At 36.3% G+C, this 18,320-nt stretch overlaps 1 protein-coding gene across 7 annotated transcripts; it reads right to left on the bottom strand.

The window, feature by feature from the left end:
* Positions 1-3,193: 3,193 nt before the first annotated feature.
* Positions 3,194-18,184, bottom strand: LOC110374498 (TGF-beta receptor type-1). Of its 7 annotated transcripts, none has more exons than XM_021332221.3 (11): positions 17,797-18,184; positions 17,191-17,302; positions 16,243-16,391; positions 13,933-14,172; positions 13,122-13,352; positions 12,381-12,548; positions 11,478-11,537; positions 10,561-10,733; positions 9,668-9,901; positions 7,979-8,100; positions 3,194-7,674 (listed from the first exon to the last, which is right to left on the bottom strand). In XM_021332221.3, exons 1-11 carry the CDS (start codon positions 17,894-17,896, stop codon positions 7,644-7,646), a joined length of 1,620 nt encoding a protein of 539 aa, XP_021187896.1. In that variant the 5' UTR covers positions 17,897-18,184; the 3' UTR covers positions 3,194-7,643. The 7 variants fall into 7 exon arrangements, with proteins under 7 accessions (XP_021187896.1, XP_021187897.1, XP_021187895.1 ...); XM_021332222.3 differs by lacking the exon at positions 16,243-16,391 and adding an exon at positions 16,721-16,881 and having other exon boundaries at positions 3,194-5,919; XM_021332220.3 differs by lacking the exon at positions 16,243-16,391 and adding an exon at positions 16,721-16,881.
* Between the last annotated feature and the right edge of the window lie 136 nt (positions 18,185-18,320).

Consider the following 18,320-nt stretch of genomic DNA (forward strand, 5'->3'; position numbering starts at 1 on the left):
TAACTAACAAAATTGGTCTAAATCAAATAATATATTTTGATGAATGCTAAAAGCATTACATCAAAATATATTGTCGAATAAACCGCGTTTACTTTAACCCATCGAGCTTAGAAGTTATATGTCAATGTTTTAACCGCGAAAAACTTTACGCGGTACTGTCAACTGTCAATCGTAATGTTTTTATTCGCCGTTGAGCTGAGTCACAAAGCCATAACGCCTTTAGTAAGAACAATATGTCAGAAAAATATTTTTCAATAATAAATATTTACAATTACGTATCATAAGATTATGAAAATAAGAAAAAAAAATTAGAAAATTTTGAACAATAATAATAATCATTTTTTTTTTAGTTTATTTACATATTTCATACATTTTTAAATAAGTATTAAATAAAAATAACATTTAAAAATATAAATAATAGGTGGCCACCGCTACATTTTTGCCCATAGTGCCTTTTTCTGACCTTTTAACTCCATGCGCATTCTCCGCCACTATCATGGGTATCTATCGCTGTTACCAAAATCCATTACCTACTCTTTGAGATCTATCTCACGCAACTCTGTAGTAACTAACAAAATTGGTCTAAATCAAATAATATATTTTGATGAATGCTAAAAGCATTACATCAAAATATATTGTCGAATAAACCGCGTTTACTTTAACCCATCGAGCTTAGAAGTTATATGTCAATGTTTTAACCGCGAAAAACTTTACGCGGTACTGTCAACTGTCAATCGTAATGTTTTTATTCGCCGTTGAGCTGAGTCACAAAGCCATAACGCCTTTAGTAAGAACAATATGTCAGAAAAATATTTTTCAATAATAAATATTTACATTTACGTATCATAAGATTATGAAAATAAGAAAAAAAAAATTAGAAAATTTTGAAAAATAGGTAGATTTGAGGCTTAAGTTGGTAGAGAGGTAGACTGAAGGCAAAGTTGGTAGATCTACCTAAAAGTTAGTAGAGTTGGCAAGGCAACGCCAGTTTTAATAATGTACTCTGTGGGCAACGCTGAGGGAGGTCCGGTCACAACAAACCAACAAACTGATATATTTTAATCACTATCTACAGAAATTCATGTAATTTAATTATGTATTACAAAAACAAAACGATTTCTGCTATGGAAAATCACGAGATATCCTATTTCTTCGCGTTAGCGCTCAACACTGTGTTGCTATAATATAATACAGATAGTGTAGTCAAAATACATATTATTCTGTCCATTGACATATAACTATAATTCTGTCTTATCGTATTCATACCATATTTATTAAGTCATGGTAGAAATTATTTAACTCCAGTAAATATCAATCAATACACTTTTCCATGCAGCCTTCTAGACCCGTTATATTTTGAATTCGTATTATGCATTAATTCTCTTATTTATTTAAAAGTACCTAATGCTTAAAAATTCGTTCTCGCCAAGCTCGCGCCTACTTGTTCGTTGCTGTTTTTTTTTTGTTTTAAGATTGGACTCCAAACTCTGAACAACAAAAAGGAAGTCTATTTATACCCCACAAATGAGGCGGTTAGTGTGTAGCAAAGGGTGTGCAAGGCTTTTGGGACTTCCATCTGGGCACCTTTTGCCTAGGACCAACGGTTCGCCTGAAAATGAGCACTGAAGGTCATTGTAAACAAAGGCAAAGTCGACGGAGCCCCGCTACGCGGGGCTCCTTGGTCCTAGACAAAAAGTGCCCAGATGGTTTTCGTCTTATTTTTAGGTATTCTATACGATGGAAATAAAAAACTAGGCATTTTTAGAAATTTTCATTTTTTATGAAAAATTTTCTAAGTCCCAAAAGCCTTGCACACCCTTTGCTACACTCCAACCCCCCAATCGCTAATGCGGTTGCGACTCTCTTTCTTCACGCTTGTTAGGCCTTCCGATTCTCCTAAGTTAATAATGTCAAAATCGAATAGAAATTGAATCGCAATATGATCGCAATAGCAGTTTTAACCATATTGGACATTCTGCTACTAATATAAGACCAATCGTATTCCAACGACATTCGATTGGTTTGCGATTGGTCTGCTATTTTGGTCTATACGGTAGTTTGCTCTACAATCATATTGCAATCGTAAATCATTTGCAGACAAAGTGATTCATTATTGAATGACAGAAAAGGATAAAAACGTTTATTTCAAAGATAAAATAGCGGAATGCCACATACGCTTCAATCGTAATCGAGTCGTGATTGGATCGCAGTGGAATGTGAATTGTATGTCGCTTAAGTAAAATTAGGAGAATCGGGCCCCAGATTATGCGACTGCCTGTGAGTCGGCGTCGTTACTGGTCTAGCACCACCCAGGGGATACGTGTAGGGTTTTCCTAGAAATAGGTGGAGAATCCTACGGACGCGAGCAAGATCATAATAACATTTTATTCATTGTTTCAACATCTGTTACACAGAGAATTTTCTCACTTTACAATTACAGCCAGATAAGTTTTTACTTGGCAATATTTTTTCAGAAAAAATTAGGTAATATTATTATAAAATAAACAAAAATACATAGTTTTTAATTTTAAAAGTTTGAAGGTGTTGTGAGAGCAAGTGGTAGCCTGTTTGTTCGATCTATAAAGGTTTATAATAATAATAATGGCGTCCACGGCCGATTTCGGCCACGGCGGCTGGTCTCATTTAAGGAGATTAGCCAGCTGCGCAGGACATATTATAGTTCACGAGCATTTGCGCACGCAGGTGCACTCCCTATTCCTTCACTCTCATAACACGATGGGACGGCAATCTGGCCCGACCGGAAAGAGATCCAGGCCCAAGACCGACATTTACGTGCTCTCCGATGCACGGGTGAATCAATCAAAAACTTCCAGACTACGGGCTGCTTTGTGAAAGTTAAAGAAAACCCACAAATTGAATTTAAAATTATCAATGTCTCTCAAAAAGGCTTTCTAATAAAAACAATAGACAACACTTTCATCAACACGAGCCTTCTCTTTTGTTAATATTTCTAATTTTCGTTTCTTTCTCCCTTATGAAAAGTTAGAAAATCGGTATTTATCGAAAACTTCTTCTACTTCGAATAGGTACTGGATACTGGTCTATAATTAAAACAGTTTTTTTTTGTACATATACTGAGCTGTCCCGCGAGGCGCCCCCTGATATCTGGTGCCCGGGCGACTCTTAATGGCGGTACTAGTAGTGTGGCATAAATAGGAAAAAAAAAACAATATCCAATATAAAACGCTGGTTTTATTTATTATATTAATTAGTCCACTCCATAAACAATTATTATAAAACCTTACGCAGTGGGATAATTAAACCATGATATTTACATAAAATCATTCATATTTGGAATAAGTCATCCAATTCGTATGCTCATGTGATATGATGCTGCATTTGTCCACGTTTAGTTATTGCACTTCAGAAAACATTACTTGTACTCTCTTGGTATTGCTCATCAAATAATTTCAAACTAATAGTTTGATGCTTGTACATTTTATTTTATGACATTAATTTGAACTCGACGTCCTAAATCTAGAAATTCTAAAGTATTTTATATCTCTAATGAATCGTATATAAAACGAGTGACATAAAGCATGTTATGTGGTGATAACTCGAGAAGACTAAGACACAAAATAGGGATCCTAATAAAGTGATTTACTACATTATGTTTAACATAACTGGCATCAACTTAGGTTGTGGCAGAGCCCGGAGTAAGCAGTTCATGACAGCACTGCCAGTCGGTGGCTAGAAGTCAATTAGTAACATTTTGAACCAAAATATCTTCTACCAACAATGACTGGGCGGTCGTTGGGAAAGCATAATCTAAGCTAAGACGATCCCAGTTTTATCAAACATAATGTATTGCCTCAAAATAGGTACAGAACTCGACAAAGGATAGTCGACTACATTATAAAGTACATCAAAATAAATACATTCAATAATATATTCTTATTAGCGACTTGCACGGCGGACACCTATTGCCGGTAAGTCGATTGCGCTTGCGTCGGATAGAGAGTCGGATTAACCACATGTTACGGGCGTCGCGCCCAGGTCTTGACAGTGCCTGCGCAACCATACTGACCTGTTTCTTTTATTCTTTTGCTGTTCGGTCTTGATGGGTAACGGCCAGGTTCTTCATCAAAAGTAAAAGCCAAAGTAATGTCATAAAGTAAAAGTAACGGTCAAATTCGTTTTTTCAAGGCTAAAGTGACAGCAAAACTAATAGATAAAACGAATTTGACCGTTACTTTTACTTTATGACATTACTTTGGCTTTTACTTTTTTACTGTTAATGAAGAAATTGGCTGTTAGTAAGTAGTTACTACTTTTACCTTTAACCCGCGCTATTCTTGTTACGGCCCCGCGCTTGGCATCCGGCACTGATCCGACATTAACAGTTTTAAAACTTTTATTACTAACTAAGCTGTGACTAAAGGTACATGGCTCTCACAAGTGTTTTAGATTCTTTCACATTTTGTTTTTAAAGATTTATATCTTTGCAGCTTTAGCTTGTCTATTGCTTTCAGTTTCTCGCTCTTCATAATGATGCATTTATATCAAACGAGCGAATGATGTTCATGCTGCCAATTATTTTAAGTTAAACAGAAAATTCTTTAATGATTATAAGATCAAGAATAATGCTCCCGTTTGATCTAAATGCATCTTAAGATATACGACACAACGTAACAATTTACATATATATTTCTCTTCATAGGTACTTATTTGTTACAGACAATGTGATTACATAACTAGCGATTTTATGTGGTATTTGGGCTTCATAAATTAATTTTCAAATTTTAGTCTCTAGTAGAACCTATACAATTTTCTCAATAACGTCATATGATATAGAGCATTCAGTTAATAATAAAGAGATTAATCACTTTGGCTGTAACATATAAGAATATACAACACGGAGGAATTACCTTCGAAAATATTACAAACACATGAAAAATAGATCTTAATACAGAATTACAAATACTATTCATATGTTATAATAAATGGTATATATAAGTATAAAAAATTCGATGGAAATCTACAATCTAATACAACATCGATTCTTAAGATAGCGTTCGCTGCCACTCAAATGATATAGTATTGACAATAACAATGAGAAGACAACTACGCACCGCACCTGGCGTGGAATGAAGCTGCTAACAGAGTTAAAGTTCTAAACATGCAATCAAACTGTAACAATCTGACTTTTGTCAAATACCATCTGAATTGAACTGAAACATTTTATATAATAAAACCTGTTAAAAATACTTTAAAAAGTTATTATTGCTTTAAAAATGTAAAAGGCAAATGGTTCCTTCTTAAAAATAATATTATTCCTTGTTTGTGACATCAAAGTACCCTAATAGAATTGAGGATAATTTTCTTAATTTAACAATAGCTCGAGCGACACTAATCGTCGGAAGTTTACTTCAATAAACACACAATATTCGCTTAAATACGTTAAATAAGTATATTAACACACTACTAGTTCCTGAGTCTGACTAAAAGAGTACAAAATCTACATTTCTTGTTCTTACAACGTTCAGTTTCAAAGGGTTTCTTTGAACAGGGGACTTTCGTATGCATCTAATCACGTAAGTAGTAATCTTAAAATACAGAGGCAAACGATGTGGCAATCGGTATTGTTGGAAGAAAAGACAGTTTTATAAGTATTACTATGTAGGTATCTATTTATTACAATCACTTTAACTAGAAAACTTAGTATAATGGAATATTGCATATATGTATGATAATGGAGCCTCAACTAAGTAATGTAAGACTTGACAGTCACATTACGGAATTCAACAAAACTCGACCTTTGTTACAACGCAAAGTGGCTAATTGGGACGAACTATTTAAAGTGCTTTATTACATTTAAAGTCACTGTCGATATAAGTCGTTGCTTCGCACTTCGCAGGCACGTGTAAAATGGCTAGCCTACAGCTGCAGCATTAAAATCTAAAAAAAGTAAAAAAAATATGATCGATCAATCTTTAAAATGCTATTATTAAGAGCCACCTCGCTTCTATGAACTTATCGAATGTACATACTTGACAGTGGACGACGTCAAATAATCGAGTTTATATAAATTGGACGATATTGAAATGAATTCGAAGCATGGCCTATTTGTATAAACACCGAATTAACTATGAGATGAGGTCACCAAAAGGCAATGATGTCTAAAATTTTTTGGAGCTAGATTCAGTCTCTAAGTTTTACTTGTCGACGAATTTCAGTTGACTGTTACACATACTTACACGAGGAATATATATTATCAAATGTTTAACAACTTAACCTTAATAGGTATACAATGCGCACATGAATATTTTCCCAAAGATAATTTTATTTTTATAAACAACAAACATATATTTGTACGTAATCGAAATTAGAAGTACTTTGTCGCGTTCTTTCACTGGCGGTAGACTACTCTAAATAAAACACAATAAATAAAATAGTTATTCTACAATTATAACTTTACATAAAAGTATGAAATCTACATGCTTACTTATCAAAGTCCTTACGCATATTAGAATAGGTCGTTATAGTGTGTAAACACCGTTCATTATATACAAATTCTAAATATCTTAAACTTCAAGAATTCCAATTTCGGAATAAGTAAGAAAATAGGTGCTTTTGTGATGTATCAATATTATTTAAAAACTCATTCTTTCATCAGTTACTCTCCGAGCACGCGTTCTTGTGAAACATCACTAAGTAATATTTCAGTAAATCTAACACAAAGTATATGATGCGACGGTGTGCGGTTTACATATTTCACGTAAACGCGCCGCACATGCCAAACCTTAATTTAATTCGCAATTGCAGTTCCAGTGCTCGTTTCAGGAGGACGTGAGTCCAAGACCGTAGCCAGAAGAAGTCTCTTACAAAATATAAGGGAGTGTGTCGGATATTACATTTATTTTTAAATACTTAAGTACATTTTTGTAATTTTGTTATTATTGTTATATTGATAAAAAATAGATTTATAATTCACAACCACAAATGAATCACTGTTTCCATGAATTAGTCTTAGATAGCTTGTTATTGTTTAACGGAAGATTAGCGTCGAGGCGCTGGCCCTCTTAGCTACGGCCTTGCGTGTACGACGGCGACATCCGCTGGCGAGTGATCAGCCACCGAGTGGCACTCGAGTCCCGCCCGGAGCAGCGCATCTCACAGTCGCACACTCACCCCGGTTCCCTAGTCACGAGCTGCGCATCGCACACTATTGCACTGCTATCTCATCTCTATACAACAAATTATTACATACCTTATACTTAAAACAAAATGCTTTCAAATATACATAGTCCGAACGCGACAGCGGCAGTCGCACTTACATCTATACACCTATAATGATTATAGTAATAAACAAACACAAATTAAACTTATAACAATAGCTGCGATTTAATTTCATATCACAGAAAATATAGTTTACAAAAATAAAAGTACTGTTTATATATTTTTATTATGCACATTAAACGAAATCGGAACACTTAACAAAAGTTAAACTTACGTAGTTGGTAACGAAAAAATATCACTACAACTTCAAATCCATAATATGATAATATTAAATAAATGCTCCTTCAAGATATTACACAAATATATTCTAAGAGGTAGGGGTCAGGAGTCATGCACGTGGCTTGAAAATCTAGTCCGTTCAGTAACGACGCAAGGTCCAAGTATCAAACCCTTATTTCATCCAGCTCGACTTCCCTAAACATTGTACAATCATGTGAACATACATATAATATACAATATTGCGGTGAAAGACAAACTGGATACGATCAAAGACATTACACAATACTTAAACTAACCGTACTGCACACCTGAAGTAAATCTTCGTTGAAGCATGAAGTGAAAACAGCACGTAATCGATTACAAGAATGAGAGTGAGCAGCAATCGAATTGACAAGCGATATATCGTTAGCTGAGGTCGGTATCGGCTTCTGTTCGATCGAAGGCGGTTGGAGATGAATGAGGTCAATGAAATAAGGCTTTCAGTTGGCTTCAGACTTACAGCTTGATGTAGTCGGGAGTGCCGATGTTGGCGAGTGTCTTCTTGATGCGGAGTGCGGTGAGACGCGCGGCGGGGTTCTGATACCAGCACTCCTTCATCACCTTCGATATCGATGACAGCACCTGTCACACACAAACAAATACTACTTATTTGTAATCTATATACTCGTGTCATCCTCGATAGCCCCACTCTCGGATTTATTGATTGCATATTTAGAATTCTATTTAAAATAACAATTTATTACTATATCTACAAAACTGAAAAAAAAAAACGTAATTTCGCTACTGTATCACAGTAACCGAGTTAGCTCAGCAGATATTTTGACGAATAAAAACTAGAGAACGACAGTTTTTTTTTTATTAAGAATACGAGGGAAACCGCAAGAAATATAAGCTACATCTATACTAATATTATAAAGCTGAAGAGTTTGTTTGTTTGTTTGTTTGAACGCGCTAATCTCAGGAACTACTGATCCGATTCGAAAAATTCTTTCAGTGTTAGATAGCCCATTTATCGACGAAGGCTATTTTTTATCCGGGTTCGTGCAGAGGTTTCCACGGGATGCGGGTGAAACCGCTGGCAGAAGCTAGTCTACAATAATTTGATAGCACAACATGTGTATGACAAAACAAATGTATTTACGACACATGTTATCGATAAACTTTAATCAATATAAATAATGATATGAAATGACGTATTGATTACATATTTTCGTTGTATGGTCATTTACTTGTTGGAATAGTTTCCTATTTTGAAATGAATAATAACTGAAGTACAAACTTCGAGGGATAATTGATAAATAAAGGTATTTAGATGTTTTAGAAAAAGTCAATAATAATACGAAGCCGTCTGTTAGTCACTGATAGTATGTAAGATATCTATCAAATCGATTTTTCTGACTCTATTGTCATAATTTGTAGTCACTTATCACTCTCGCTTATCAGAACTAGCAACAAGTACTTTACCACACGTAATTTGGCGACTTTCACCTTGAATGTATATCATAAAATATAGGTATTGGAAATACCAATGTGAGTTTGTTTGTTGCAATTACGGGGTTAAAAGTCTGGCCCCATTTAGATGTTATTTGGTAGAACATAAGACGCGGAAACAGCTACATTAATTTAAAGAAAAATTACAAAAATACTTTATCTGTACTCCCCAAGAGACTGTTTTGTAATCTAAATATGGTGTTTTATTTTTAAAAACTTGTAAAGAAAGCAAATAAAAATACAGACTGCTTTCTAAAAAAGGTTTCCCTGTCCTGTATTGTGCTTCAATGTCTATATTTACTCAGTTATGTCCACAAAGAGACTACACAACTCACTGTGCCAGACAAAATAAATACCCTAAAAGTAATTAAGAACGGACGAATCTTATTATTGTGTCGTTATATTGAGAGAATCATTCCACCTAAAGCCCAATAATAACAGATTGTTTTAATTACAACATCATAGCAGGAAAACACTATTACTATTTCAGGTTTCAAGGATAAATGGTTTCGATATACAATTATAAGTCATATGAGAGTTAAAATAATTAAATCAAAATGACGTATTGAGCGACTGAAGTTATTGAATTAATTACATTTAGCCTGAATTAAAGGAAAATCGTTGAAGTCGCCAAGTAAATAGGTTGTGTTTGTAATTGAGGTCAAGAGGCTTTAAATTGTATTAAAAAGTGACTTACGTGATCTGAATGCCATCTGTTGGGGACGTTAGGCCTCCGTTTTTCGGTGCAGACAACCCGTCGCATGTCTTCGAGAGCGGGGTCGGGAGGCACGCAGTCATAGTAAGGAGGTTGGTATTCATCGGGCATGACGCCACAACGACGAGCCATCTCCCACAGCACGAGACCGAACGAGTATACGTCTGAACGCTTGTAGGGGTCAAACTGCCGAGTGTCCATTGTTTCATCCAACACCTATGACAATACCAATGTACTTTCTAAGTATATCCTACACACCATTAACTGTGTTTCGGATGGCACGTTAAACTGTAGGTCACGGCTGTCATTTAACATCCTTAACAGTCGTTACGGGTAGTCAGCAGCCAGTAAGTTCGACGCCAGTCTAACCAAGGGGTATCGGGTTGTCCGGGTAACTGGGTCGAGGGGGTCAGATAGGCAGTCGCTCCCTGTAAAGCACTGGTACTCAGCTGAATCCGGTTAGACTGGAAGCCAACATGGTTGGGAAAAAGGCTCGGAGGATGACCGAGTATGACAATACCAGTTTTGTGACTTCAATGTAGGATAGAGAAGCTTGACAGAAGATATCGCAAGCAGTAAGTATCAACAGCTTTGCCATTAAGTACGAAGAAACCCTGAACTATACATGAACAAACTTCGGGAACATGACAGACAGACATTGTAGAATTAAACAAAAATAACTTCGAACAATTACTACAAAAGACATTGAATTCAAAGGCTTCCTATATGAAAACAGAAGCCAATATAATACAATGATTAAAGAGGCTTTGTCCTCTAAATTCTTGGTCTGAGCTATGGCAAAAATGTTTAGAGATTTAATAATATGTTAGGGGTTTTGTACCAGGATGTCATAGATATTAAAGAGGTCTACTTACCTCGGGAGCCATGTAGCGCTTGGTACCAACTCGGTTAGTGGTGGGCACGTCGACCGAATCGCTGGCGACGTTATGACGGACAGCTAAGCCCAAGTCACCGATCACGCAGGTGAGGTTGGACTTCACCAGAATGTTCTTAGATTTCAAGTCCCTGTGGGCTATCGCCGGCTTGCCTGTTCAATAATTTATTTATGATTACTACGACGCAAAAAGGTTCTGGTTGACGTTATATCAATAGCACTGTTCCGCCTGATTTCATCCGCATCCCTTGGGAACCCTTGCCGTAAGCTTTCAATTGGCAGAAGAAAGCCCTACAATCTCACTAATACTATATTAGAGTGTTGGCTGAAAGCGTAAAAATATGGTGCAAGTAGCCCACAACACGAAGAAATAATTCAATTCTATCTGAAATTGAAAGCTTCGGTAATGGTTGAACATAAATCAAAAATAAGAAACAAAGTTCAACAATAAGAGAGCTAAGTGTAGGAAGATCTACTTTCACCTGAAATTGATTATGGTTAATGTTACCAGTTGTGACGTCATGGAAGGAAAGCCCTATTGAAATAAAACGTCGATAACCCATTATACTCCCTCAAGCCTTCAGGCAGATTGACCTTCACCAAATTAGACCAAAAACCAAATTAAGTCTCGAATAGCCTCATTAGTGTTGTTTTTATTAAGCCTTATATTGATACTGCATATTATAATATTTCAGAAAATATTCTCTTTTAAGATATCTAAAAAGAAATAGTGGAAATGATTTAGATTGAGTACTGAGCCATATCGAATGCCAAAAACATCGTCTGTTCAAATATCGAATGCTTTTTTATATATATTATATAAACTGTATATTAAATGTTAGTTTAGTTTACATAACTAAAACCATAAATTAACAAAGAGCATAATAGCAAGCTTACCTCCTATGTTTCTCCAACATTCTGTTTGGTCTGTATTCGAAAATAATACACCGGGTTGTCCTAGAATTCAAAACAATATTGAAAATGGGAAAGAACGTGGAACACGCTTTTGAAAAGGAAAACATTCGCTCCATTTTTAGCAATTGACTAGATTTTAATAAAAATACTATACAATTATGCCCACCACAGCCTTGTTACTTGGTAATACGATACTGTTTCATAGGTAAGACATAACAATATAATAAGACAAAGAGGTAACAAACATTTCTGGGTATTCCTTGAATAACGCGTTTCGAAGCGAGGAGTTTAGATGAAGGCGAGTTGGTCCTCTATCTACGGACAGTCCGCGGAAATTGCAGCGTAATCTCGATAAAACGCCCGAGTGGCTGAAGCTAACTTAAGCCATGATCTTAGTTTTTTTCGAACAATAGTTTCCTATACCTTTTTGTAGACGGATAGCATACTGGAGACGCAGAAACATTCGATATAGTGAACGCTCCATGTTTTTAGGATTGTTTAGTTAAGTACATAGCGCATTCAGTTTATTAAAATATTTTGTCTTGTGTTGTGTATACCGCCTGACTTTTTGAACAGTCGATTACTTATACGATATTCTATCTACGGCATTCGATATAGCATAGTGCCTACACCCGCTTAAACTGGCCCCTAACTGTCGATAAATATTCAAGGGTGGAATGGAAAAGTCTAGTTGATTAATCGATTGACCTTAATATGAAAATAGTAGTTAGTGCATACGGTATTTCGATCATCGAAATATTCAAAAGACCTTTGAAATAGAACATGGGAATAGCAAATGAGCGCGGCTCTCTTAGAATACGAATGCAGGAATAGTTTCGAGGTATTGGTTCTTTCTAAAAGTGGTTTAGTAATTAGTGGACTTGCCTTTAGTGCCGACGATGTCCATGTGCAGGTGGGCGAGTCCAGTGGCGATGGACAGGGACATCTTGACAAGAGTGATGGAGTCTATGGTTCGCGCGCTCAGGAAGTCGAACAGCGAACCGTTCTCATGGTAGTCCGTAATCAGCCACAGCTGAGTCCACGTGCCGTTATCTACGGTAAACGGACATACATTAGTGTTGTATTGGTAATAGAGGTGCAGTTCTCTTATATGCAGCTTTTACTCTAATACAATCATAATCATTATTGATTTATTAATTGAATCATACAATAGTGATCCCGCCAAATAATGCCATTAGTGGAATTAATGGTGTGTCGAAATTATCCTCTTAGCTTATAGTTCGCACGATCTGAAGGAAAAGATTGTAATCAAATAGCTACTACGACTTTATCTATGGAGGTTAATAACGGTAAATTATCCTGTAAGCTTCATGCCAATGAATTATGTAATACTAAGTACATTCGTGTAGGCTGCAGATGGCGCTCAAGCCCCATACAATCAAATCAATTATGTACTTAACAAGAAATAACTTTATAACGTAGAACACCATCTCTCAAGAGATGCACGTAGCGATCATAAACTTATCAAATACCAATTTCTAACACAAATAACTTATACCTAAATTGAAATAATGAAACTGCAATGAACCCTAGACAACCTCGGATAAGGAGATCATAATAATATTATTTTCGATGTACAGTAAATGTTTTGCAGTATAAAGTTACCCTTGTTATCAGCTGCGATGAAGCCAAGGATATTCTCGTGACGCAACATGACCGTCTGGTAGATTTCAGCTTCGCGGAACCAGGAGGACTCTTCGCGGGACGAGAATATTTTGACGGCGACATTCTCTCCGCGCCAGCGACCACGCCACACTTCTCCGAAGCGCCCCTTGCCGATGATGTCAACTAGCTGGATCTGGCGAGCGATTGAACGCTGCACTAGAAGTGGCAGCCCTACAACAAATTATGCTGTTAGGATAAACTCATTCAATTATGTAATTTGTGGCAGCGGCTATTCTCGATGAAGCAGTGTTGTGTTACATTTCCGCTGCCAAAAACGTTCTGATGTAATGTCGCGGTGTCAAGATCTCTTTTGGTGGGCCAACGTGTAGTTTGATATTTAGGACCCTTGCTTCTTTAGAAGTTACCCATATACAATGAGCATTTAAAGATGTGACAGCAAAGATAGGAATCTATATCCGACATAATGGAATTGTAGGCCTGTATGCAATTGACGTCTATACATAACATGTCATATCTTTCTTTATTGACTTGATTAGACGCATCAGTGCAGATCGATTCGGGGCAATGGTCTTACTCTGGTATTTACTAACTAGTCAACGAATGCACATATATGTATCCATTCATATGAACCGAACACGACAATATTACATATATTACGCTCGTCAATACTGAGATGATGATATGAGTACTTATTGAACCTTTAATAGTAGATCTCGAATTATAGATTCGAAATGAATTTACCTTTTCTTCTGATATAAAGCAGGATTAGAATAAGTAGTGTAATACATACCTGATCCGGAGCCGGAGGTGGTGAGCTCGATCATGTCTCGTATGGTGGTGGTGCGCATCATGGGGTGCCTGGTCTCACAGACCGAGTCGTCCGTCGGGTACGGAGTCCGAGACGGGACCCTCTTCTTGGGCCCGTGCGAGCGCTTCGCCCACCAGAAGCTAATCGCGGCGCACACACCGAGCACCACCAACCCCATCACCCATGGCAATACTTTCCATGCCGTCGCAGTGGTGCCCGTCTCTTTATTCGGAATTATAGCATTACTTTTTGTCATTTAAATAACACTTCTATTGATAAAAATACATTAGCATACATGCAAATTTTGCGAACTACCAGCATTTACTCCCAGACCTTGTGCGGTACAAATATAAGTTTAGACAAATATGTATTTCGTAAAAAAACAATTATATGAACATTTATGGCTAATACTTTTATGAAATAACAAGGCAACCCCAACGTGTAGCCCCAAAGCATGCACATCACAATTTTTTTCTTATCGCATGATGCTCCAGCAATACTCATCTAAATACCATCCTAACCAATCTTGATTCCCAAACTCCATTTTGACCCAAATAGTACAAATAACTTACTATCAGAGAAATGTAACCCTCTTAAAATATTTACACACGCTTTACGATAATATCATTCATTGCAACATATAAAAAATAGGCATACCTAATACCTACAAGTAATTTATCTTTAAAAGCCGAAAGCATGTAAAATTCTGTAAAAGATTTATAAATAAACATCCAAAACACAGGCGGTAAGCAAACCCAATATCCAGATAAATGTTAAACAAAAAATAACATAAAGATATACAACTGGAACAAACATTTTCAATAACAACATTATGGAACACAAATTACCACATAATGAGGTCTGATATCTGATTCAATCAGAGAGGGATTGTTTGTTGCCTTAATCAGGTGATCAATAGGATTATTCAAAAGACTATCGCCATTTCAAAAGAAAAGAGTGCTCTTGCCATTAAGACGCCTTTCATGACACTCATTAACAATATATTTGACGTGTGTATAAGTCATTTGTTAAGACACAAATATATCCTGCATCAGACAGAAATATAAATGGAATGGAACCTAGGTGAATAAAGAAAAACTTATGTACATTACTAGTCTAACAAGATTTCTCTAGTAACGTGTGAAGTAGCCTAGGCCACTAACTCTTATCATTACTTTACATTTATACGGTGCAGAGGTTAGTTTCATGCCCCCATAGCAATTAATTGTCAGTACAAAGTGAAAATGTTAGCAATATTATTAATAAACAGTTACTAAATTATAATTACTGGCATGCCATTAGTATTAAAAAAAAATAGGAGTTCATGCTTAAATCAAGTAGAAAAACCGGCTTATGATCACTTACGGATTTATTTATCGTCTGCTGTAAAATGTGACTTAACAGTCATGTTAACTTTCTGTAATCAAGACATTGACTGTCGTCAATAGCAACACAATTTCGATGCATCCCCGTCATGCCTTCGGCGTACGACACCCTTTGTTTTAATAAAATATGCATAGCTAAAATGAAATGTGGTCCCATATAATGTATAACGACTTATTTCCGTTTCTAAAATGAACATATTCAATTCAACCATAGCAAACATTATCTCTCAAGAATGAGACTTTTAAATAGCAAATGTGTAAACACGTGTTGCTGATTCGAAAATGTCCCACTGTCAATAAAATAATGTGCTAAGTTCAATAGGTACATTTGCATGCACGATCGTTACCGAGCAGATGATTATGTTTTACAATAATTAAGATCCTCTTATGCGCGTTACTTTAACATGGTCAGACTTAACAATACATTTGATGTGGACATCACAATGTAAGCTACCCAGACAGCGCGCCCCGACGACACATTCCGAATTTATACTGTACCTGCGAATAGTTCACGGTTACAGTAGTCCGTGGCGCAGCACGATATATCATCGCGTTCTTTCTTTCGGCACCATATAGGCATGTCCCCCGGAGGGAATGAGTTTTTTCGGTCCCAACATCTATGTTCATAAATCATTACATTAGTACAAAGATAACGTATATACCCTAAACGGTGATCAAGGCCGGTCTATAAAAAAAACATATGTTATATTAAAACAAAAAAGAAAAGAAAAATGTTTAGCCATGCAGTCTCGCACCATTCACCAAGGCTGTACACGGCGCCCGCTCGGTGATGGGCTGTAGTAGGCGCTTGGCGTTTGGTTTCTGGGCGTCGGGTGTCAGCAGCGGGAAGCTACAGTGCAGTAGTTAGCGGGGCACATCGAGGGCACTACCTCCACGTCGCTCCTACCTGGCTTCGGTTGCAGGTCCAGGCGCAGGCCTTCATTGCACATGTCATGTGACTTACAACATTTTATCACCACTGATTCATTTTTAGTTTTCGTCGTGGAGCAACTGAAGGGATGCTCGATGGGTATCAGTGATTTGAGCTCGATACAACTGCGCCGCAAGTGGAACCACCATACATTACGTTTAGTAGGTTAGGCAAACAACGCACACTCGAAAAATAGAGTTGGTTAAGGAGTACGGCACATCATTCAAATCATACTAATTATTTCAGTCGGCACCTGCGGCCGCTCGTTCTCTTTGCTTAGTAGGTACATATTCAAATCACTAATGTAAAAGCGATTGTTAGAGTATTGGCATCTCAACACAAAACTTATAGGAAATGGCAATGCATATGATTCTAATAGTACATCAAACAAACTCAAAATCTGCATCATCAAAATAGATACATGACACGCCCGCAAGTGCACAGAACAGCTTACCCATTATGGAATCATGAAGCACTTTGGACAATTTTTCTTGTACATTCTCATCGGAATTGCAGAAATCAGTTTTACAGCAGTACATTGTAGAATTTTTGCATTTTACTGGGTTTTCAGGAGGGAATGCAATGTTCGAGTTCATACAGCTTAAGACCACCGCACTACACAGGTCAATCATTTGATACAAATAGGTTAGAATTATACCTGTGAGCCACAGCACAACAACAGGTTTGTGTTGATTTGAGTTTGCCAATTGTTTTATTATGCATATTTAGAGCCAACATCATATTTGTAGATTTGAAGGGGAATAAAAATATGTACCTCTGCACTATAGTTATAAAATTACAAAATATATTTATAATGCCTTTTGTTGTTTTGGGGGCCATATTAAGACTTTATAAGATAATTTCGAAAACTTGATTTAAGTATGTAGGTTTTATTGAAAATATGAATGTGATAATGGTACTCACTGGTAGGTAAACTTCTGCACTTTGTTCTCCAAGCTTGTAGAGGCGAAGCAGAAGCCATCAGTCTCACATGTTGAGTTTGGACATCTTTCACTGTTGCAATAACACTTCAAACCTATCATCAACAAAACCAATTTCAATACAAATTGAAGTGGCAAACAAAACCTACTGTAACAATTAACTTATTGATAACATTTTAGGCAGAAAGTAAATAAATTTATTATTTTTTCCTAATAATCCTACTTGCATTGTTAACCCCATACTATTGAGAGGAATATATTACAAATCTTTTGTTACCATGCACACAACACAATGTCTAAAGAAGTACAGTATCAATTCTATATGTATATTATGCACATAAATATAACAACGGAAAACATAACACGCTAATCTTGGCTTATTCAGTGTGTCATTTGGAGGCCCTAAAATAGTTTTAGAAAAGGATTGAGACATCGAGTGTTGTTTAAGATGACCTTACCATCGGTAACTTATTTCAGTAAAGTGCTAAGCTCATCTATGCCAGTACACCAGAAATACATAAACACAACTTTATTTGTGTTTAGACAATATTAAACGTACGCTAATGGACAGGTGATGAAAAGCACTCACCATCGACGGTATCCAACCTCCGGTACACGGCGAAAATCAAAAAAAGGAACCATTTGCGCCATTGAAAACTATTCATTATCACATTCCTTGATGAAAACATGTCAATTTATAGTTCCGGAACAACAAAACTCTTATTATTGACACTCGAATACGGCCATTGAATTGTTTCAGAAACATATGACATTTTTATTAAACGATTGCTTCTAGGAGACACCAGTTTTTCTGACTACTATTAATATATACGAATAAACTCTAGATAAAAATGTTCTTTGTACGGACTAAATTGAATTAATTCAGTATGAGAAACTACAAATTCTCATAGTAATCAAATAGCTTCGCGTGAGTGAACTATGCACAATGTCTAAAATGTTCTGTTCACATGTCTTCTGTCACAGATTGGAAACAAAACGGGGACAGATAAAAAATATGTTAACTTTTTATTTTACACAAGTTATTGACTCGTTAGAAAGTGCATTCTCGGCGACTGATGATTACCTATTAGAAGTTTCAAATCATGTTAATAT

Source organism: Helicoverpa armigera, chromosome 1 (genome assembly GCF_030705265.1).
Source record: "Helicoverpa armigera isolate CAAS_96S chromosome 1, ASM3070526v1, whole genome shotgun sequence".
In the NCBI taxonomy this organism is placed as follows: domain Eukaryota; kingdom Metazoa; phylum Arthropoda; class Insecta; order Lepidoptera; family Noctuidae; genus Helicoverpa; species Helicoverpa armigera.